Source organism: Rhea americana, unplaced genomic scaffold, assembly GCF_003343005.1.
Source record: "Rhea americana isolate MKP2758 unplaced genomic scaffold, rheAme1 scaffold_8, whole genome shotgun sequence".
Classification (NCBI taxonomy): domain Eukaryota; kingdom Metazoa; phylum Chordata; class Aves; order Rheiformes; family Rheidae; genus Rhea; species Rhea americana.
The window spans coordinates 4,480,593-4,498,655 of NW_028186978.1; the positions used below are offsets into that span (position 1 = coordinate 4,480,593).

Genomic DNA, 18,063 nt, shown 5'->3' on the forward strand with positions numbered 1-18,063 from the left:
ACTATAAAAGAGAAAGATCATCATACTCAACCATTATTCTAGGAGAAAAATGCTGCAAGTAAGGTTTGGGCTTCTTTAATTGTCCTAATTKCTGAGTAAAACAATAATTTTAATTTATTTTGTATTAGATTATAATAATGGAGAATAAAGGAAGAGATTTCAAAGACATTTTAATTTTTTCCCACTGAAAATGTTGCTAGTTTATTTAAYGATTGCCTTAAAGTTCTGTATCAGAGAAATTAAAGATACAACATATTGGGTACTTACCACAGCACAGATATGTGGCTTTATTGTTGAGTAAAGACTTAGATTTATTTAAAAAGGAAGAAAAGTAACTCATACAATCCCTGCTAGTGTTGTTTTGAGGAATTATGCATCACTAAAAATTATTTATAAAGTATTACTACTAGTTAATACTAAAACATGTTCAGAAAACATAACCTTTTCTGTAGCTTTATCAGAAAAATTGAAAAGAGTGTGACAAAACTGCTAAAAACTGTTAAACTATTAACAACTCAGATCAATATGCAAACTTACTAAAAAAAAAGACATGGTAGAATATGAGGAAGGGAAGATTCTTAGCTGAAGTCAGGCACTTTGGCTTCCTGGAGGTCCATATCAGCTTGATATAGTAGAAAATCTGTCTCATGGAGCTTTAATCTACAAATATTTATTTTCAAATGTGTGTGACATAYAGTACAATGCAGATTTCTCCAAAATATACAGTGTGCTCCAGAAGGACTAGTGAGTTGTTGCAGTGCCCAGTGGGGACAGTCCAGGGCATCGTTACGAGTGCTGATGAACAGGAAGAAGGCTGAAGCACCTCTTGTGTTAGGCGATGCAGGAGTCTTATTGCTGCTGCCATCCTGGAGAATCCTTCTGCTCTGAATCTTTGCTGTCTAGYAGAAGTATCTTCCTACTGTTTCACTTGTCTGTACTACTCATACARCATTATTTGGGCTGATGCACAGCAGTAGCAATATGAATTTCTCTAAGATGGCAAATTTTGGTCTTATTAACTCTGTGAAACATTTGCACAAACTTTTCTGCCATCAGATACAAAGGATCTGCTTTGTATTTGATGGGTCCATTAGTTTATCCTTATGCATAAGCATAAAAGATAGTATGACTAATAAACTATTCAATATATACCTTTATCAAAAAAAATCAAAATCATGTGGGAATCCTTTTATGTGGGACAAGCAAGCTAGAAATGCAGTAGCATGTTAGTATCAGAAAATCCTTTTTCTTTTGTAATTAATCTCAAAATGTTAAGAGAATAATATTTTTAATTATTAAATTCATTATTGCTTAGGTTTGTAAATAACTACCTCTACGTGCAGTTAAAAGAGCTAACAAAAAACAAATACAAAGTTATTTTAGCTTAGTTTCTTGAAAAATGACTATTTCCTTCTTGAAGAAATGACATTTTGTGTAACCATGCTCTATCTTCAATGATGAAGAAACACGGCTGTCTCTTGCAGCTGTAGTAAAGGCATTTTTTAATAAAAAAACAACAAGCAATGGCATGTGTTTGAAGTAGTGATGGTAGTCAGTTAGCAGTTATCATAGTCTGCTGTAGCCTGGCCTTGTCTGTTTTTTAGAAGTATTTTCTGTCCCAAGATTAGGACAGACATTGGGCTAAGTACTGGCATTATAGGACTCCTCAAAGTTAGAATTTGGGGATAATTCATTCCAAAGCAAGGAAAAATATTAAGTTTATTACCCATCCTGTCTGGTCTCAGTCAGGCAACAATAATGCTGCATACATTAATCTTATGTATAAGTTTGTTTAACTGTGTCTGGTTATACATTAAATGGAAGACTCAGCATGTTTTTCTATAATTATACAGAAATATATGCACTGAGACAAAGGAGGATTTGCTGAGTTAAGGAACATAAGGGACAAATGCAGAAGGTAGAACCTGTTCTGCAAGGGACATTTATATCTCCAAAAAAGATGATGCAGTCCATAGTTTACTGTGTGGTGTTAAACCTACCTGCTGAATAAGACAGAGGTGAATAACCCTTGGCCTCAAGCCGACTGGAACTTTAGGAGCTCTCCAGGAAAGAGAATGGCTATAAGAAACCAATACGCTTCACAGAAAGAGTGAATCTTTGATGGATGTGATGTAAAATGTATGGTATACAAAGGGTTACTGAAAGCATCTTACGAAAACATCTGCTGCAGGCTGGCTAAATGCAGGGAAAGAAAGCTTTTATATTTAATCTTAGGGCTAAATTGACTAGATGTAGCTTTCTTTTACTCCTTCATCACTGTTTTTCACAAATATCATCTCCATGTTATCTATTTTTAATGTTGAAGTTACAKACTTCTTAAGTTTGTATGCTATCTTAATTTCGTTAGGGATGATTTCAAGATAAACAGATAATAGCACAACACTCCTTTTCTAAGGACACAGCTATCCACGTAACACAGATGTTATGATGCACATCCTCCCAAAATGTTCTTTGTTGCAGGATATCCAAAGGAAAACACAAAATGCTTTGGGCAGCCAATATCACAAGATCAGCGGAAAAATGATGACCAGTAAGCTTATGGCAAAGGATAGTAAACCTGCACTTCAGGTGTCCCCAGGAAGAGTGCATCAACTGTTCATAACAAAAGATAAACCTGCCTCAGAAAATTTGAAATGGTAAGATGAACTATGAGTCAGAGAAAGGYGTAATTTGCAACCTGTGATTTGAAATTTGTGTAATTTGACACTTTTAGCATCTGCTTATATTTTCTAGGTGTCAGGCTTTAGGTCTAGCCAGAATATAGGAGATTAGCAAGTTCCAGGCACAGTCACTGCAGTACACAGAGTAGTGGTGGAGCATCCACAGAGCAGGCCTGACTTTTCCACAGCATAGTGAGGAATAAATCCTAAAGATGAAGTCAAAAATTATGAAAAAGAGAAAACTATTTGCCTTTCCTACCRTGGCAAAATCAAGAGAAAACAGAGACGCATATTTGGTTTTGATGTTATGGCCACCCACATCTCCTAAAACTTAATGGGCTGTGATAATATCTTATCACACATTCAAAGAGCAAAACCAAAATGGCATTTCAGATCATCAGTTTGCACCARAGGGAAAGAAACTGGTTAAAATAAAGTTCTCCATTGCACATATTCAAAATATTTTCCTTATGTTTGCAGAAATACAATTACCTCAATTTTGGTTAAGAGATCCTGCAGTTCCCCAGATTCATTCATTAGCAAAATTTTCTCAGCACCCTATTAGTAAGAAGAAGAAAAAGGTCAACCAGCTTAGCATGAAAAAACAGAGATGATTAGAAGATTTGGTCTGAAAATCTAAGCAGTCTGAGACAAATTTGATTCAAATTAAGTATTTTGCAATTAGGTCAACCTTAGGAAAGCTAGAAGGGGAGAAGAATCTAAACCTAGTTCTGACAGAATTGTCCAAGGTTAGTTATCGAGAGTCATATTGCATTTGTAACAGGTGACAGCTTAGGAATTGTGATTTCATTCACTTTATTTTACAGGGTACGTTTTCTGACAAAATAAAAAATATGTTTRGTTACCATGTAAAACGTTACTATTATATAAATATACAACACATCAGAGAATGCAGCAAAATGAGAGGAGGAAATTGTATTTCAAATATTCTGACAATTCAGGATAGAATTAAGATATGATATGCCTAATGTATAAGAGAAAGAGAATAAGGGCAATGAAAATGCTGTAAYAACATTAAAGTCAGACACAACAGTGAATAATAATAATTTAGTCTGAGTACATTAGGCCTCTGAGGGGTTTTGTGATCTGATCCAAGACAGTTTTGAAGTAGTTTTTCTTTTTTTCCTTCTGAAAGTAAACATACAGAGATTATTGCAGACAAAATGAAATTGTCAAAGATGATATAAAACTTTTTTTCTCTTTTCTTCTAATTGCTGAGGGCCAATCTTATGCTTCAGTTATGTAACCATATGTATCGAATACAAAATATTACTTACAAGCACTTTTGATCAGTGGATCACAAGAAACCTGCAGCAGGCAAGGAGACTGAGGTGTGTGCAGGGCGAGAGCACTGCTCTCCCCGTTAACATGAGGTCCAGGCCGCTGAGGAGCGTGTGGATCACACACAGCTCAGCAGTACTTATACTTGTGTTGGACTGTTCATGGTGCCTTGCTGGCTGCAGCGTGGTTCCCAGCCTGAGCCATTGTGCCTCCAATTTTCCTTTTCGAGTTTGGAAAGCCACGGCCACAAAAGCAGTCCCACTTCTTTGCTGAGAAGGAAATGAGGCCACAAGCAGGCAAAGAGATTCTCTGCAAGCACCACTGACTAGTTATTAGGAGGCTGCTGAGTGAGGCCCAGAGCAGGAGCAGGTAAGAGGCCAGTGGCTATACCAATGCATGAACACAGCGTGCCCAAGAGCCACTCCTGTGTCTAGCCTGAAAGTTGACAAAGAGCAGCAGAAGCACTGCAAAGGATTTCATGTGACACTCTAGCAAGATTAGTTTCCCTGCACAAAGTCTTTTTACTCTGGCTTTGTACAAAGAAAAGCACTTTTGACTCAGTGTTCAAAGATACACTAAATATCTCCTTTGCTGACTGCTTTACCATGTTCATTGTCTCTTATTCACAGGCAGTTTATAATTACAGTATTACATCTCATTTAAAAAGTAAAGTATTAATATTTCAGGGGATGTGAGTGGCACTTTTGCAGTGACTGCTACTCTATTATGTCACAYTCAAAGAGATTTAAAAAGAGAAGAATCTACAAAATAATTAGTAGTGGTTAATTAGTGGCTAATTAGTCACAGAAGAAGATGAGAGACTCAGATCTGCTAGCCTTGCTTGTGCTGAGTCCTCCTCTATCGAAGGCTATTATAGAGGGCAGACACAGAACATACCAGCYTCTACATATGCATTATGGCCCTCTGTGCCCCAGTAGAGTAGTATTTAGCAGTCTAGCAGTCTCTTCACACTTGCCCTCTAATCCCTCTTTGCTTTCACTCAGAACGGGCAAGAGGAGTGATTGGCACAATAAAGGAAGGGTTGGCCAAAAAGGACCACAGAGCATTAGCYCAGGGCTTGTATGCACCACAGTGGCTTGAGGCAAAGCTTGCCCTGCTCGTGCGATGCAGAGACATTAAGGATTTGCAGCTTCACTGATGTAATTATAGCACTGCAAATTCCCTAATCTAGACAAGCCCTGATTTGCCCTCATTTAGGAAAGGATCTGCTCTCTGTGGTAACAGTTGGCAAGAAAATCGTTCCTATGACTTCTGTTCCTTGTTACAAGGATACTGTGTTATAAAGCTGAATGGCTTTTACAGCACTATAATTAAAAGTTTGACAGGTTTTCCATTATAGATTCATATTTTGAAGGATTTATATTTCAAATGACATTCAGTTAGCATTATCACCTAGCTGTGCTATTTCAAAATGGAAAGTCTCATTACTATGGCTTTAAAATAAAAAAACAAACTTCTAAATGGCTAGCAACATTTTTAAGTGTTTCAATATGTCTTTTTACAATTAGTGTCTGCCTCAGGTGAAATTTTAATGAGAAGTATTTTACAGAGGCTAACCCACCCTTTGGGTCTGCTAGTCTTAATACGCAGCGTGTGTAATTCATAATGCTATTACAGAAAGCAGCTGTTACTTCAGTCTGATAGCTGCTTTCTGACCAGAAAATGATGCCTTTCTTTTTATTCTTAGATTGTGTTCAGTCCAACAGGATGAAAAACACTTAGAGAATCCATCCTTCCTAAGACTAGTATAAGCAGCACTACTGGTAGTAGTACCGCCGTAATGTTTGCAGAAGCAACAGAGATAGCGCCCTAGATACATATKTCCAGGAGTAAGTGGAGTGAGCTTTCAGTGGAGCGAGGTTTCAGCTTCATATTAAGCAGGTAAAGATTCCAGACACCAGCTTTTAAGCATTTATCTTTTAATTTAAGTAGTTTTCTACTGTTGTGGAGGAACCCAGGGGCTGTAATCAGGTCTTAGACCTTCTTTTTGACAAACAAAATCCAAGGTCCACTAAGTTCCCAATTSCCCAGCTCTGTCACAGCATTAAACCAGTTTGTTGATCACCCATTGTGGATGTAACCAGTTACCGYTTTCATGATGTAATTCCTCATCAAAGAATACTCCTAGATATATGCCCTAGTGCTTTGCTGTATTAGAAAACCTGTTGATTTCAGGAAGCTGTCCCTCTTCTATGTCCTTCCTTATATACAGTCAAAGCTGAATATAAGATGCAACCTTGAATGAGRATGGGAGGTGAAGCAACTGCGACCACTGTGCAAGAGAAGTGGGTTTATGAAAGTAGGGAACATATGAAAGTAGGGAATACATGAACCCAAACAGACACATTTGCTGTGCAGGTAACTTCCCTTATCTCATTAAAAACAAACTTTTGCTAAATTAATGACAGAGGCTCTAGCATCTTGCTAAAGCAAAAGCATGCAACCACGTCTTACCGTTACTATACGTGCCATTTTTTTCCACTGTGGTTTACCAAGAAAACAGACAGCGTATAGTTCTGTCCTTGCCCACAGCTCACATACTCCTCAGCCTACAGTGCTACACCTCTCACAGGGACATGACTCCTGGCAGCAGACAGGCACGGAATTTGATTAAATAACTGTAAATCTTCCCATAAACCAAGAAAGCTGTAAATATGTTATAGTACAAAGACCAGAAATGTCAGATTTCTAAAACACCAGATTTCTTTGTAAGAGAACATACCGTTAAACCTTGCTCTCCCAGAGATGCTAAACTCAAACAAGTGGAAAAATAGGAAGTGACCTGCATGCAGTAATTGCACAATTTTGTTGTCCATAGAGCCATTCATATCCACCCCGTTAAATGAAAGCCAGGAGAACATGCTCACTCTAACAAAGTACAGCGATATTTGAGGGAAACTAATCTCATGTGGCCACTGGAAAGAAGCAACAGAAGAAACTATTACAATTTCTATAACAGAATAATATGTTACAAGAATATTTTCTAAAAATCAATTACAAAAATAGCCTCATCATTCTCAGGAAGTAATCATAACCAATGAGTCAAATAAAATATTTTACTGCAAATCTCATGCTACTGTAGATTCATTAGAGCTGGGAAAATTAAGTAGGAAATTGTTTCTTCAGGAAAAAGAAATAAAAATTATTGAATATATGTATTTGAATATGATTCAATTAGTTTTTAACAGCAGATGAATACTGGAATTCAATCACATATTGAAAATGAAAAAATAAAGCAAAACAAATGTATTTTTAAGTTATTATTTAGTGAGCTAAATCTGAATACCAAGGATGACACTATTTTGAATTTTTATGTGCATTGCTTTCCCCATCTCCCAGCAGAGTGGGAGTCGGTATAACATAAGTCTCTAATCATCATGAGTACCTTTGTAAAAGAGTAAATGAATGCTTCATTTCTTTTCTGTATTGCTTTCTTTTCTCTGGAAATCATTTTTTATTCTGCTTCAGTGTCCCAGCAGATGGCATAATTCCATTTCAGATGAGACGGCCTCAGGTGAAAAGGGAGGATTAGATCAGCTGGTAAAGAGCATGTAGCAGAAAGAACCTAGAATTTCCTAACAGATTTTTCTAGACAGCGTATGTCAAGAAATACAATGATTCGATCCTGAAAAAAAAAATAGATTAAAAAACCCGCTATACTGCAGTATGCAGCACTTGACTTCACAGGGAGTAACTATGATTTTTCTGTCGCTTCTGCTCAAGTAGCCAGTTCACTTCATTTCCCCTATGTAGGCAATGATAAATTCCATAGCATTGTGAAGATTTATCCACACAGCTTACACCAGCCTACCAACCTTGCCAGCACTTCTGAATGGCTCAGATMGTGTACTCTGTCACACGCCATGTTCTGGTGCTTTATTGCTACATTTATCTCATTAAAAATAATCTTGTCCTCCTTCAAAACTGTTCATATTTTAATTGTTTTTTTTCCCTCCCTTTCGCTCATTAAAAGGTGCTTGGCTCAAAATAGATTCTTCTTTGTATTGTTACATGAAATCTCYATTAGGGAGGGATTTGCCGGAAAATAAATATTTGAAACAGAAAAAAAAGAGAGAGAGAATATTGTGTGGTTAATTTACTGACACTCCAGGCTTCTGGATTCCTGTGTTGCATTTGCAATCAGAAGACAGTCCTCTAAAAGGCAGTATGGAAGTGTCCACTGCTACGGAAACAGAATTCTGTAATTAGCACCCAAGGAAACACACTCTAATGGTACACAAACCCACGCAGGACCCAGCCAACCTAATACATTTGAGGTTACTGAAGCACTGCCTTTTTAAGGTGCCACATCCATGATGCACTGGAATATCTGGAGAGGGATTGCTTCATTGTCACATCATGGAAGGGTAGTTAAGCATTTGTGACCTTCTTGATATGCAAAGTGTCCCCCACCGATTTGTTTCACTTTCTAAACGATCAAATGTTAGTCTCTATTATGAAGTCATGTTAGAGCAATAAAATAAAAACTGCAGTAAAATACCACTTTTTGCCTCATTTAAGAGTGCCTGTGGACACATGCCCCTTGCCAGTGCAAGGCAAAGTTCACCATCAGCCTCTGCCTTCCCCTTCCCTCTGGAGAGCCTCAGCGTTCCCTGTGTTCAGCCCCAGTGGACCTCCTGGGGTTACCTCTGCTCACATAAAACTCCATTCTCCCATTCTGGTTCATCCCAACTAAAGCCCATTATCAAGTGATCGTATGAGTAGCCACAGAAAAGAGGTAAAGCAGATGTGACACCCCCCCCCATATGGCGATAATTAGCAGAAAGCCACACAGGGCAGAAACTATGCTGTGATCACAGGCAAGGGCACCCACAGCTGCAGAGCGAAGAGGTGCCACCATCCTTGCCATCCACGATGTTCCCTGTGAGGCAGAGCAGGCATCTCCTGAACTCCTTGCCCACAAAGCAGTTTCTCTACAAATAATAATGCTGTTGCATGGAATAACTTTAATCCCCCCACCCCCAGCCTGGGCTAAAGTTTCCTCCATTTACCCACATTGTGCTTCATCAATTTAATCAAAACAAATATCTTCCACCTCCCTCCCTCCACTGCCAAGTTTGATATTGTCCTGCTTCTTACCAGACAAAAACTTTTTGTGTTGAATAATATGAATAGAATTGCCATGCTGTAATAAATGTCTATAAACCAGAATATTCCATCACAACACCAAATTCTTTCTTCATTTTTTTACCTACTGGGGTCAGCAGGTAGTTTGACATCTAGATCTGTCGCTCCAACGGACAACTGGCTTCCTAATTCATCTCCTTTCTTTCATTTTCTATGCCTCTCCAAAATATCTTATACAATACCGAAATGGCTTTAATAAGTCTTTATTGCTTGTTACACTATTGCTCCTCTGTCAAGAGACAAGTTTCACATGGTCTTCTAAAACAGCGAAGTGGTGAATTAATAGGCTATCCATCATACCAAAATGACTATGCAAATAATATATTCAAAACATTTCAGTATTTAACTGATTTCCTCTGACAAACTGATCATACAAAGACTGATGTTTTCTTGAACTTGGTCATAACTCACTTTTTCTTTACTTTTACCATCACAATTAGGAGAGCAATTCTTAGTCTGAAACAAGTTGAATTTTAAGCTGCTTTCAAATGAAGTATATTTCTGCTCCTGACTGGCTAGATAACTCTGACTCAGATCAGAGAGTAACAGGACAGAATATAAAAATATTCTTTAGTATGAATTAAACGCACTATCTGCTAATATTCTAAACGTAACTGCTTTTGCAGCTGTTGCGACTCTGGTGAGCATACGTGCCAGGAAGCCCATTTGTTAAACTGCTCAGAGGAACCGGCCTCAGACAGTGCACAGCCAGATTTAAAAGTGTGCTAGGAAGGGAAAAGGAAGGAAAGGCTTAAAAGGTTCAGTGTTTGTGCAGGACCAGTATTAATTACGTGCTTTTGTTGATTATATCCCATTTAATTGTTTAAATCTATAATAAAGATGAAAATGTTAAGCAACACAAATAAAACAACCCCACTGTGTTTAAATATAGCTTGCCTTCAAAAATCACAGTCTTGCTGTTGGTGCTAATTACAAGTTCTTTACCAATTGAGATATATAACAAATACCTTTTCTGAGCTCTCAAGCTGTTCTGTTTGTGTCATTTTTCAGATTTTTTTTTTCTAACTCTGATTTTTGAGTTTCTGAGAAACACGTTCCTACAGCGCAGGCTGGTCATAATGAAAAGATGGTCTCAAGTATCAGTTGGCTTTTAACTCCAGAGTACTGGAATCCAAATCTGGATTATAATTTTCTGTTTGGAGTTCATGTCTCACAACAGAGCACAGTTATACTGTTTTTCTCTCTTTTAGGAGCAGTTTTTTCTAAAACYAAGTATTAACCGTTTCTGTACCCAAAACAATGTTCAGCTGATTAYTTATGACTGGTAAAGACTACATCATTTAAAATTCCGTGCATGCTCAAAGTCTCAAGACTCAGCTATTAGACACTTTCATATTCAAACACAGATACTATTTAATAACAGTTTTACACTAACTGTATTCAGCTTCCTGAGTCATAGGTTCTCACGAATATGAAGAAAAAATCCATTTATCTAGATTTTCAWGGCTTAAACTATAAACTATTTTTTAAGAGACAGAGGATAGCTCAGCCTGTATTGCCACTTCTTATCTACCTCCCAATAGCCTTTTCCCAGGCTGTGTGTTGCATTCACCTGTTGTGTCCTTGGATCAAGCATGTCAGCATAGATTTGGGCACAAGGGCATCTCTGTCTTTGATTGTTCTCATCATTCCATCACTGCCAACAATTTTCTTAAAAACTTGCTTCTCTTTCGTATAGATTTTCATCTGATCTTACCACCTATAGAATAAAATATATGCTTGTTCTTTACTTACCCCAAGATAATGGCCATCGATAAACACTACCGGAAGGGAGGGAACTTCACATACCCTCCTGCATCTTTCGTCTAGTTCTTTTCCATAATCGCTGTTCAGAGCAATATTTTTTTCTTCAAATTTAACTCTATGATTTTGAAAGATCTTTCTAACCAGTTCACATCTTTCAAAAGTGTTTCTCACCACACGAAGGCTGGTAGTATAAATTACTATGCGACCACATTCTGGCACTGTTGATACCTGGAAAATAAAATCATTTTAGTTTCCATTGCAGTATACAAAGTGTTAACAGTTCATCTATTTTCATAGCAGCCTTAATAGTGCTCAAGTATTGAACGATTACATTTAAAATTTTATTTAAGCAAGAAAATGCATCTTGAAAACATAACACAAAATTGTACTTTTCTCAAATGTAAACATGCAAGGGAAGTTCTTCTAATCACCAACTTAAGGCAAATTAAGCCGTTTATCTGAGTAAGGTGCACCTTTACATTTTTTGGGGGAACCTTTGAAGATGCTGAATCAAGCCCAACATTTTCAAGTAATGAATATTTTAGATCATTTTGGATTTTGGAATGCGGATAAGTCATCACCCTTTAGCCAAGCTATCGGAAGTACCTGTACACAGATCCACCCTTCTTTCCCCAAACTGTGAGATATAATGCTTTGGCTTCATCCCCTGACAAAAACATAAACTCTTAAAAACTGCAAAAGTCATTTCAACATAGGACTCTGATTCTGTAGTAATAGTGATCTGTGTTTGTTTCCTCAACATAATAAAGAACTGATTCCTACATCCTGCGACATTTTGAGTTCACATGACTTATCAAAACTGCAGTTAACTCTACCACGGTCCCTCATAAAAAGGACTTGCTTCGAATAGGAACTAGGAGCTCCAAGGGACAARGAGATGCTTTATGTGCAAGAATCTGCATTTCTTGACGGATGAACAGTAATTCCTAGTGAATCAGAGTAGTACAAATATACCCAGACTAAGTTTAAACTTGCTAGCTCAGGTGCTATTAGCAGCCCCCTTGAAGCAAGGGAAGACTGCCCATACTAAGCCCCTTTATACCGACAAACCAAYGCTAACTTAGAATATTTTAGGTCTCTCCATGCTGAATTAGATTCTGATTACAGAGTGGACAGACATATCCTTAATCTTCAGCAGGGTTCCAAGTCAAATCATTCTAACATCCAACTAAACATTTTTAAAGTACGTTTTGTGTGTGTTAAATACCTGATTCAAAGCCCATTGCAGTTACTGGAGGTGTGTGTTACTGGAGCTCCATCAGCTGTAATAAGTTTCATGCTACAATTCAGATTTGAATTTTTACCCCTGTTCTTCACAGGTGGACCTTTATACCTCATCTTTCCTCTTTGGGATAAAAACAATTAGGGAGTAGCAAACCAACAGGGATTAGTTTTCCCGAGAGAGAGGGGTACTTTTTAAAAAAGCCTGAGAATCATTGTTCTAACCAAAGATATTATGTTGAGATAAATAGCTAAAATTCTAGCTTTTTTTTTAAGGGTAGTAAGACATTTCCAAGGCTTTTGAATTATCCATTACATTCAACAAATGGAATTTCATTATCTCAGCAATATTCCAGGAATAAAACAATAAGGTAGAAACTAATATACTTATAAGATACCTATAATACACTGTAACAATCTGTGGAAATTGAATCTTAATGTGTGAATAAATAATTTTTGATCTATGTCATGTAATAATTGTAAAGACAAAATTGTAAAATTGGATACACATCACTGCATATTTTTCTAAATAATGAAGTCACAATTTATCTAAGTAAATGCAACAAAAAAAAAATGCAGAAAAAAGTATTTTACCGAAAAAGATTCTTAGAAATAAAGGAAGAGAGACATTTGAGTTTTATAGATCACTGAAAGTGTAATTGCTAACATATCAGTTTTCCACCTCCCATGCTGGGAAGAAAGCATGTTGCAAGGGGTCAGTATTTATTTCTCTTTGAACAAATTCCAGGGCTTCTTTTTAGGAAAAAATGTTATAAAAAGCAAGCTATTTTTCTGTAACCCATTTTCTAGACTTAAAAGCTGTTACACCTCTGCGGCAGCAATTGACTCTTCTGCAGCATACTATTCACACATTTCAAATGAGAGGATCATTTACTTAAAAGACAAATACTCTACATAAATATTGAAAATATAGTAACCATGCATGGTTTGCCAAGAGGAAGAGAAATTCATCCTTTTCAGAAGAACCTAAAAGGAATTCTCAAAAAAATATTCATGCAGAGACAATTTCACATATCCGTTGTTTTCTCCTCTTCGGAGTGAAAATACATTTTGAAGCGATAAACTACAACAAGTTGGAAATTCTTGTTCCTTCATAGTTCTAATCYCTAATGCTATTTGTTCCCAGACACCAGGGGCTGGCTGGACAGATACAGACCGTCATTATCTCASGAAGCATCAGGACTGCAGTGTCTCTACAGCATACAAATAAGCAGTTGAAGACATGGAAAAATGGAAAGTTGTAAAGTGATCTGTAAAGCTATCAAGTGGTAGGCATGTACACAGAGTCCCTTTTAAGTTTATTCCTTTATTTTTTTCTTAATGCAGCAATGAAAAAGAAAAGCCTTACTTGCCCTGCAAAGAAGTATCAAGGGCATTGGCTAAGTATTTGTTTTAATGAAATTTTACTAAAAATCTATTTTTCTGTGCTACAAACATGAACAACTTGTCTTCGKCAGGACTTTATCATACCAGGGAAAATCCATTCTGTTATCTGTCCTGAATCATCCTGGTAATTAAAAACAGAAGTGAACATAAGTAGAGAGGTTTACATTCTTTTTCCTGATGAAAATCTATGCTAATTCCTATTTCGCTACCCATTTCAGTGGCTTTTCATATTTAGTAACTAGATTATACTCTCAAAGCAAATCAGCAGAATTATGTTATAGCACATCTCACCATACTTTTTATTTCCAGGTTGGAATTGTACCAAAATTATAATAAAATACAAGCAGTGTAAAGAAATTAATGGAAGGTATTTTAGAAGATGAACTTTCATAGTTCAGTGTTACAAACTTTAAATTAGAATCATCTTTATATGACTCATAAACGCACATAAAATTTGAACTGTTAAACAGAGTAATTTGTGGGTCAATAGGTACAACAAAATTTTGCTCAGCTTTTGAAGTTAGATAGATCAACAAACTGAAAGATTTGGAGCAATGTGTATTGACAACTTTCTCAGACTTCCTATAAGCTCACTTCTTAATGAAACTTGAAGCTAATCAAAAATCATTTGATTTGAGGTGGTAACTTTGGGGTCACATTCAATAAGTCCTATGTACATGGGCCATGAGTATGTGTCAACGAAGGGGGTTATGATTTCAGAGAGAAATAAAGTTACTTTAGCAATCCTCTATATCATTTACAGCTCCGTCTTTTCACCGACTTCCTTAGCAGGTAGGTCAGGGCTTCTGCAAAGAAGGAACAGTCACCCTTTGGGAGCAGAGACATGGTTGGCAGAGCGGGGCCAGGGTGCTGGGGGGCAATGAGGGAATCCTGTCCCTCTGCCATCCCACCTGCATTCACCTGCGACACAGATACAACTACGTGCATCAACTGAGCAAGTTTCTGCAAACAGCATCATCTTATCAGGCTGGATATATGAGTTTAGCATGAAGAAMAGAGGAAGCAATTGGTGACGAAAATGAAGTATATGAAGAGCTTTCTTTTTAAATGAAAATAAGCAGATGACAGGAAAAAGGAGAGTTGCAGAGGACTGAGAAAGGGGTGAATGGAGAGAAATAACTGAAAAGAGAATAAACTTAAAAGTGTCAGGATACAGACAAAGGAAGAACAGTACAAATTAAGTAATATTTAAAAAGTGAAAAATTCRACATAAAAAGACAAACAGCAAAACAAAGTCACTGAAATGTGACCATCTGAACCTTTTTTTTTCCTTACAGCAAAGTCTAGTAGCCAGGGTAAATGTATAACATAAAATACATTATGAAATACATGAAGCCTCATATCATTTCAATATTTTGGAGTAAATATTTTGAAAATAATATGTGCTGGTGGAGCTATGCAAATATCATGAAATATTTTAGAATCACACTGCTAAAACATGCATTTAAGAATTTATCTCTTCTCTGTAACAGCTGCCATGACACTAATAATGAGTTTCTGAGTATCTTTGAAAATGATGTATAACATTCTCATATGCTTATGGAAAAATTCAGATGTTTCCATAGTACTTCTAAAGGCCATTAAAATATGGCCTTTAAAATAAATATTAAAATATATATCCTGTAAAACTACCATGGAAGTCTCTGGGTTCAGACTTTCTCTACGATGTCTTGATCTCTGCCTTCTAGATCCAGTAACAACTGAAGTAGCAACAAAAAGAACCCATGTTTTTCTGCTAGTCACGTGGTTATCCCTGGCCATTTCCTTCTGCTTCAGTGGATGTCACCTAGACTTCTATCTGAGAAGGGAATTTATAAAATGAATTATTAATATTATTATATTGTATTACTTCTTCAGTGTATCTGTCATGAATTGCTTTCCCAAGGCTATAGATTTTATCTAATATCTTTCATATTTTCATGCCTGCCCTGCTGACATGAGTTTTCAGCCTAACTTTTATTTGGTTGCAAATGAAAGCTATCATAGCAACACTACAAAAGCAGTCTAGGGATTTTTTTTTAATCCTTCCTCAGGAGAGCAGGTGTGGATATTCTTTGTTTTAACCTCACTGGTGTGAAAAGAATATCTATTTACATTTATATTCATGTATAATTTATATCATGGTGGTATCATCTGCAAATTTAAGCTTGGTTCTTTTAAAGTACTCATCATTTTCCTGCGCTTGTATCCAATAACAAATGCAACAAAAATCAGCTTTGTACTTTGCATTATATGAACAACTGTACTCTAGCAAAGATGGGATATTTTTTCTGCTTATTTTAATGTGCTGATATAATACTTTGGCAAAAGCTAAAATCTTAATGCCAACCTTTAGCAAACACAAGATTTTTAGAGTTTTTTACTATATGAAGGATGAACATTCAACTAATGCTATCTATATGGTAGTGAATTGCTTCTTTGACCTAAATCAATGGCCGATATGCCCTTCTCTGTCTCAGAATATCATCTTTCACCATCTCAGTGTTCTACTGAAATAAGCACCCCTTGACTTTGTAATTAGATACTCTCAGACTGGCAGAAGTATCTACTATCCACCGAATCAGCTGAGGAAGGAATTTACAGTGCAGTACAAATCCTGCACAAAAGATGCTTCAGAGAGTAAGCACAGCACTCCCGACCTAAAGAAAATGTTGAGCAAGAAAAAGATGTGTACATAAATACCTGTGTGTGCATATACATATATATATACACACACACACACCTACCTATCTATTTCTACAAATGTTTGCAAACTTTGTATCACGCTAATGGAGTTATCAACTTGTCCCTTCTGTCTGTCATTGTTGGTTGCCTTTTTGAAATTAAAGATTCAATGGCATTTTCAGAAGGAACAGATTCCTGGCCAGGAGACCTCTTCCAACAAACAGATCTTATCTGCCTAGTTAACTAATTTTCCTTTGGCAGGCAGAATCTGTTTACTCACACAGAAGGAATTGCGAGCAGTAGTTAGCCACAGTGTGCGCTCTCAGTACAAAATCACGTTCTGTGCCATTTCACTATTTGTAGTCTAAACCCTTCATAGGCTCTCTCTCATCAAGACACAGTGGGCATTTCATTTTAAATTTAAGCACTCTCTTAAGTGCTTTACTATGTTAAGGCTATAGTCCTATCTGTATTATCTTCAAGGTCAGATGATATATCAGCATTTGGGAAAATTCAGAACTAGAACTTTATTAAGTTCTATGCGCTCTAATAGACCGCAGCAGAATAAAGACCAAATTCCCACAATAATGCAAGTCGTATATTCAGGTGAAAGCATGTGATGACCTTATCCGAAATACCTCACTTTGAAAATACAGCACTTTTTCTTATCCTGTTTTGATACTTATAGAGASCATAACTCTAGGACTTAGAGTCTAGAACCTTATATCATTAGTGACAGTGCAATGATATTACCAGTTACYATCCTCATAACCATCAGCAAATGGGGAAATTCTATCAGTTCCCTTTTACAAATAGGAAATGTGGGCACCAAGAAGCCAAGATCTAAGTCCTGAAAGAGATTCATGTAATTTCAGTGGATGCTGCACAGCCACACAAGGTAGCCAGAGTCTCTGGGACAGTCCAAAATACAGATCTTCGCTTTGCTGATTCCAAGAAAGTGGTCAGGTCACTGTTTTCCTTAGATTTTAAAATAGCAGACATACTTGTCTTCCTTTTGTCTGCTTTCTCGCCTATCCTCACAAACGGCAGCTCTGGAAGAATATCSATTTCCAAAAGCAGTAGAGGAGACCAGGCCCCTTTGCTTGATTTTATGTCTCAACACAGAGGATGAAACATCTCATTTTATTTCTTTTTAGTCTGACAAACCTAGATAACTTTGAGGAGCTGCTCACAGCTCCCATGAATCTTGAGATCTCTGACTCCTGGACAACTGTTATCTCTCATGTATACACAAACCACATACTGCTGCTTGTAATATAGCACAGTTTTACCTGTATAAGGTTGACATCTTCAAAATTGTTCATCATCTGCAGTGCAAAATAAGTATAAGACTTCACTCTATCTAAGACACAGATATAGTTTACTTACGTATATCTGTAATTTATTTTTACTTCTAAGACTATTTATCAATTTTAGGGATGCTAGATGAAAACAGCAAATGCAATAATAGTATTATATGTGACATCTATATTGTTTCTTTCATCCTAATGAATCTCATGCCTTTTTATGCAAAAAATATATTTTGATAACATTATTATCATCAGTATTCAAGTCATTTGACTGAATACACAGAATATAAGGGAATATAAGGGCTTGTCAGACCTGTAACCCCATGTGCATTGCAATCCCTTCTGTTTCTCAGATAACACAGATATGACATAGTGTCTTTCTTCTGCCACTGCAGATTTTCTCACATACCTTGTAGCACAGACTGCTGTTCAGGAGAAGTCAAAGAGTTTTTATTTCAAAACAGAAAAGATAATTACAATACCATGGCAGGACAGGATGG

The 18,063-nt window shown here is 36.8% G+C and overlaps 1 protein-coding gene across 1 annotated transcript in view; it reads right to left on the reverse strand.

The window, feature by feature from the left end:
- The window catches only part of GRXCR1 (glutaredoxin and cysteine rich domain containing 1), a 38,695-nt gene that overhangs the window by 736 nt on the left and 19,896 nt on the right, over positions 1–18,063 (reverse strand). Inside the window, exons 3-5 of the mRNA XM_085322770.1 lie at positions 13,778–13,789; positions 10,908–11,131; positions 3,174–3,239 (exon numbers count right to left, since the gene is read on the reverse strand). Coding sequence (XP_085178896.1) covers positions 3,174–3,239; positions 10,908–11,131; positions 13,778–13,789 — 302 coding nt within the window. The remainder of the gene's footprint in view (positions 1–3,173; positions 3,240–10,907; positions 11,132–13,777; positions 13,790–18,063) is intronic.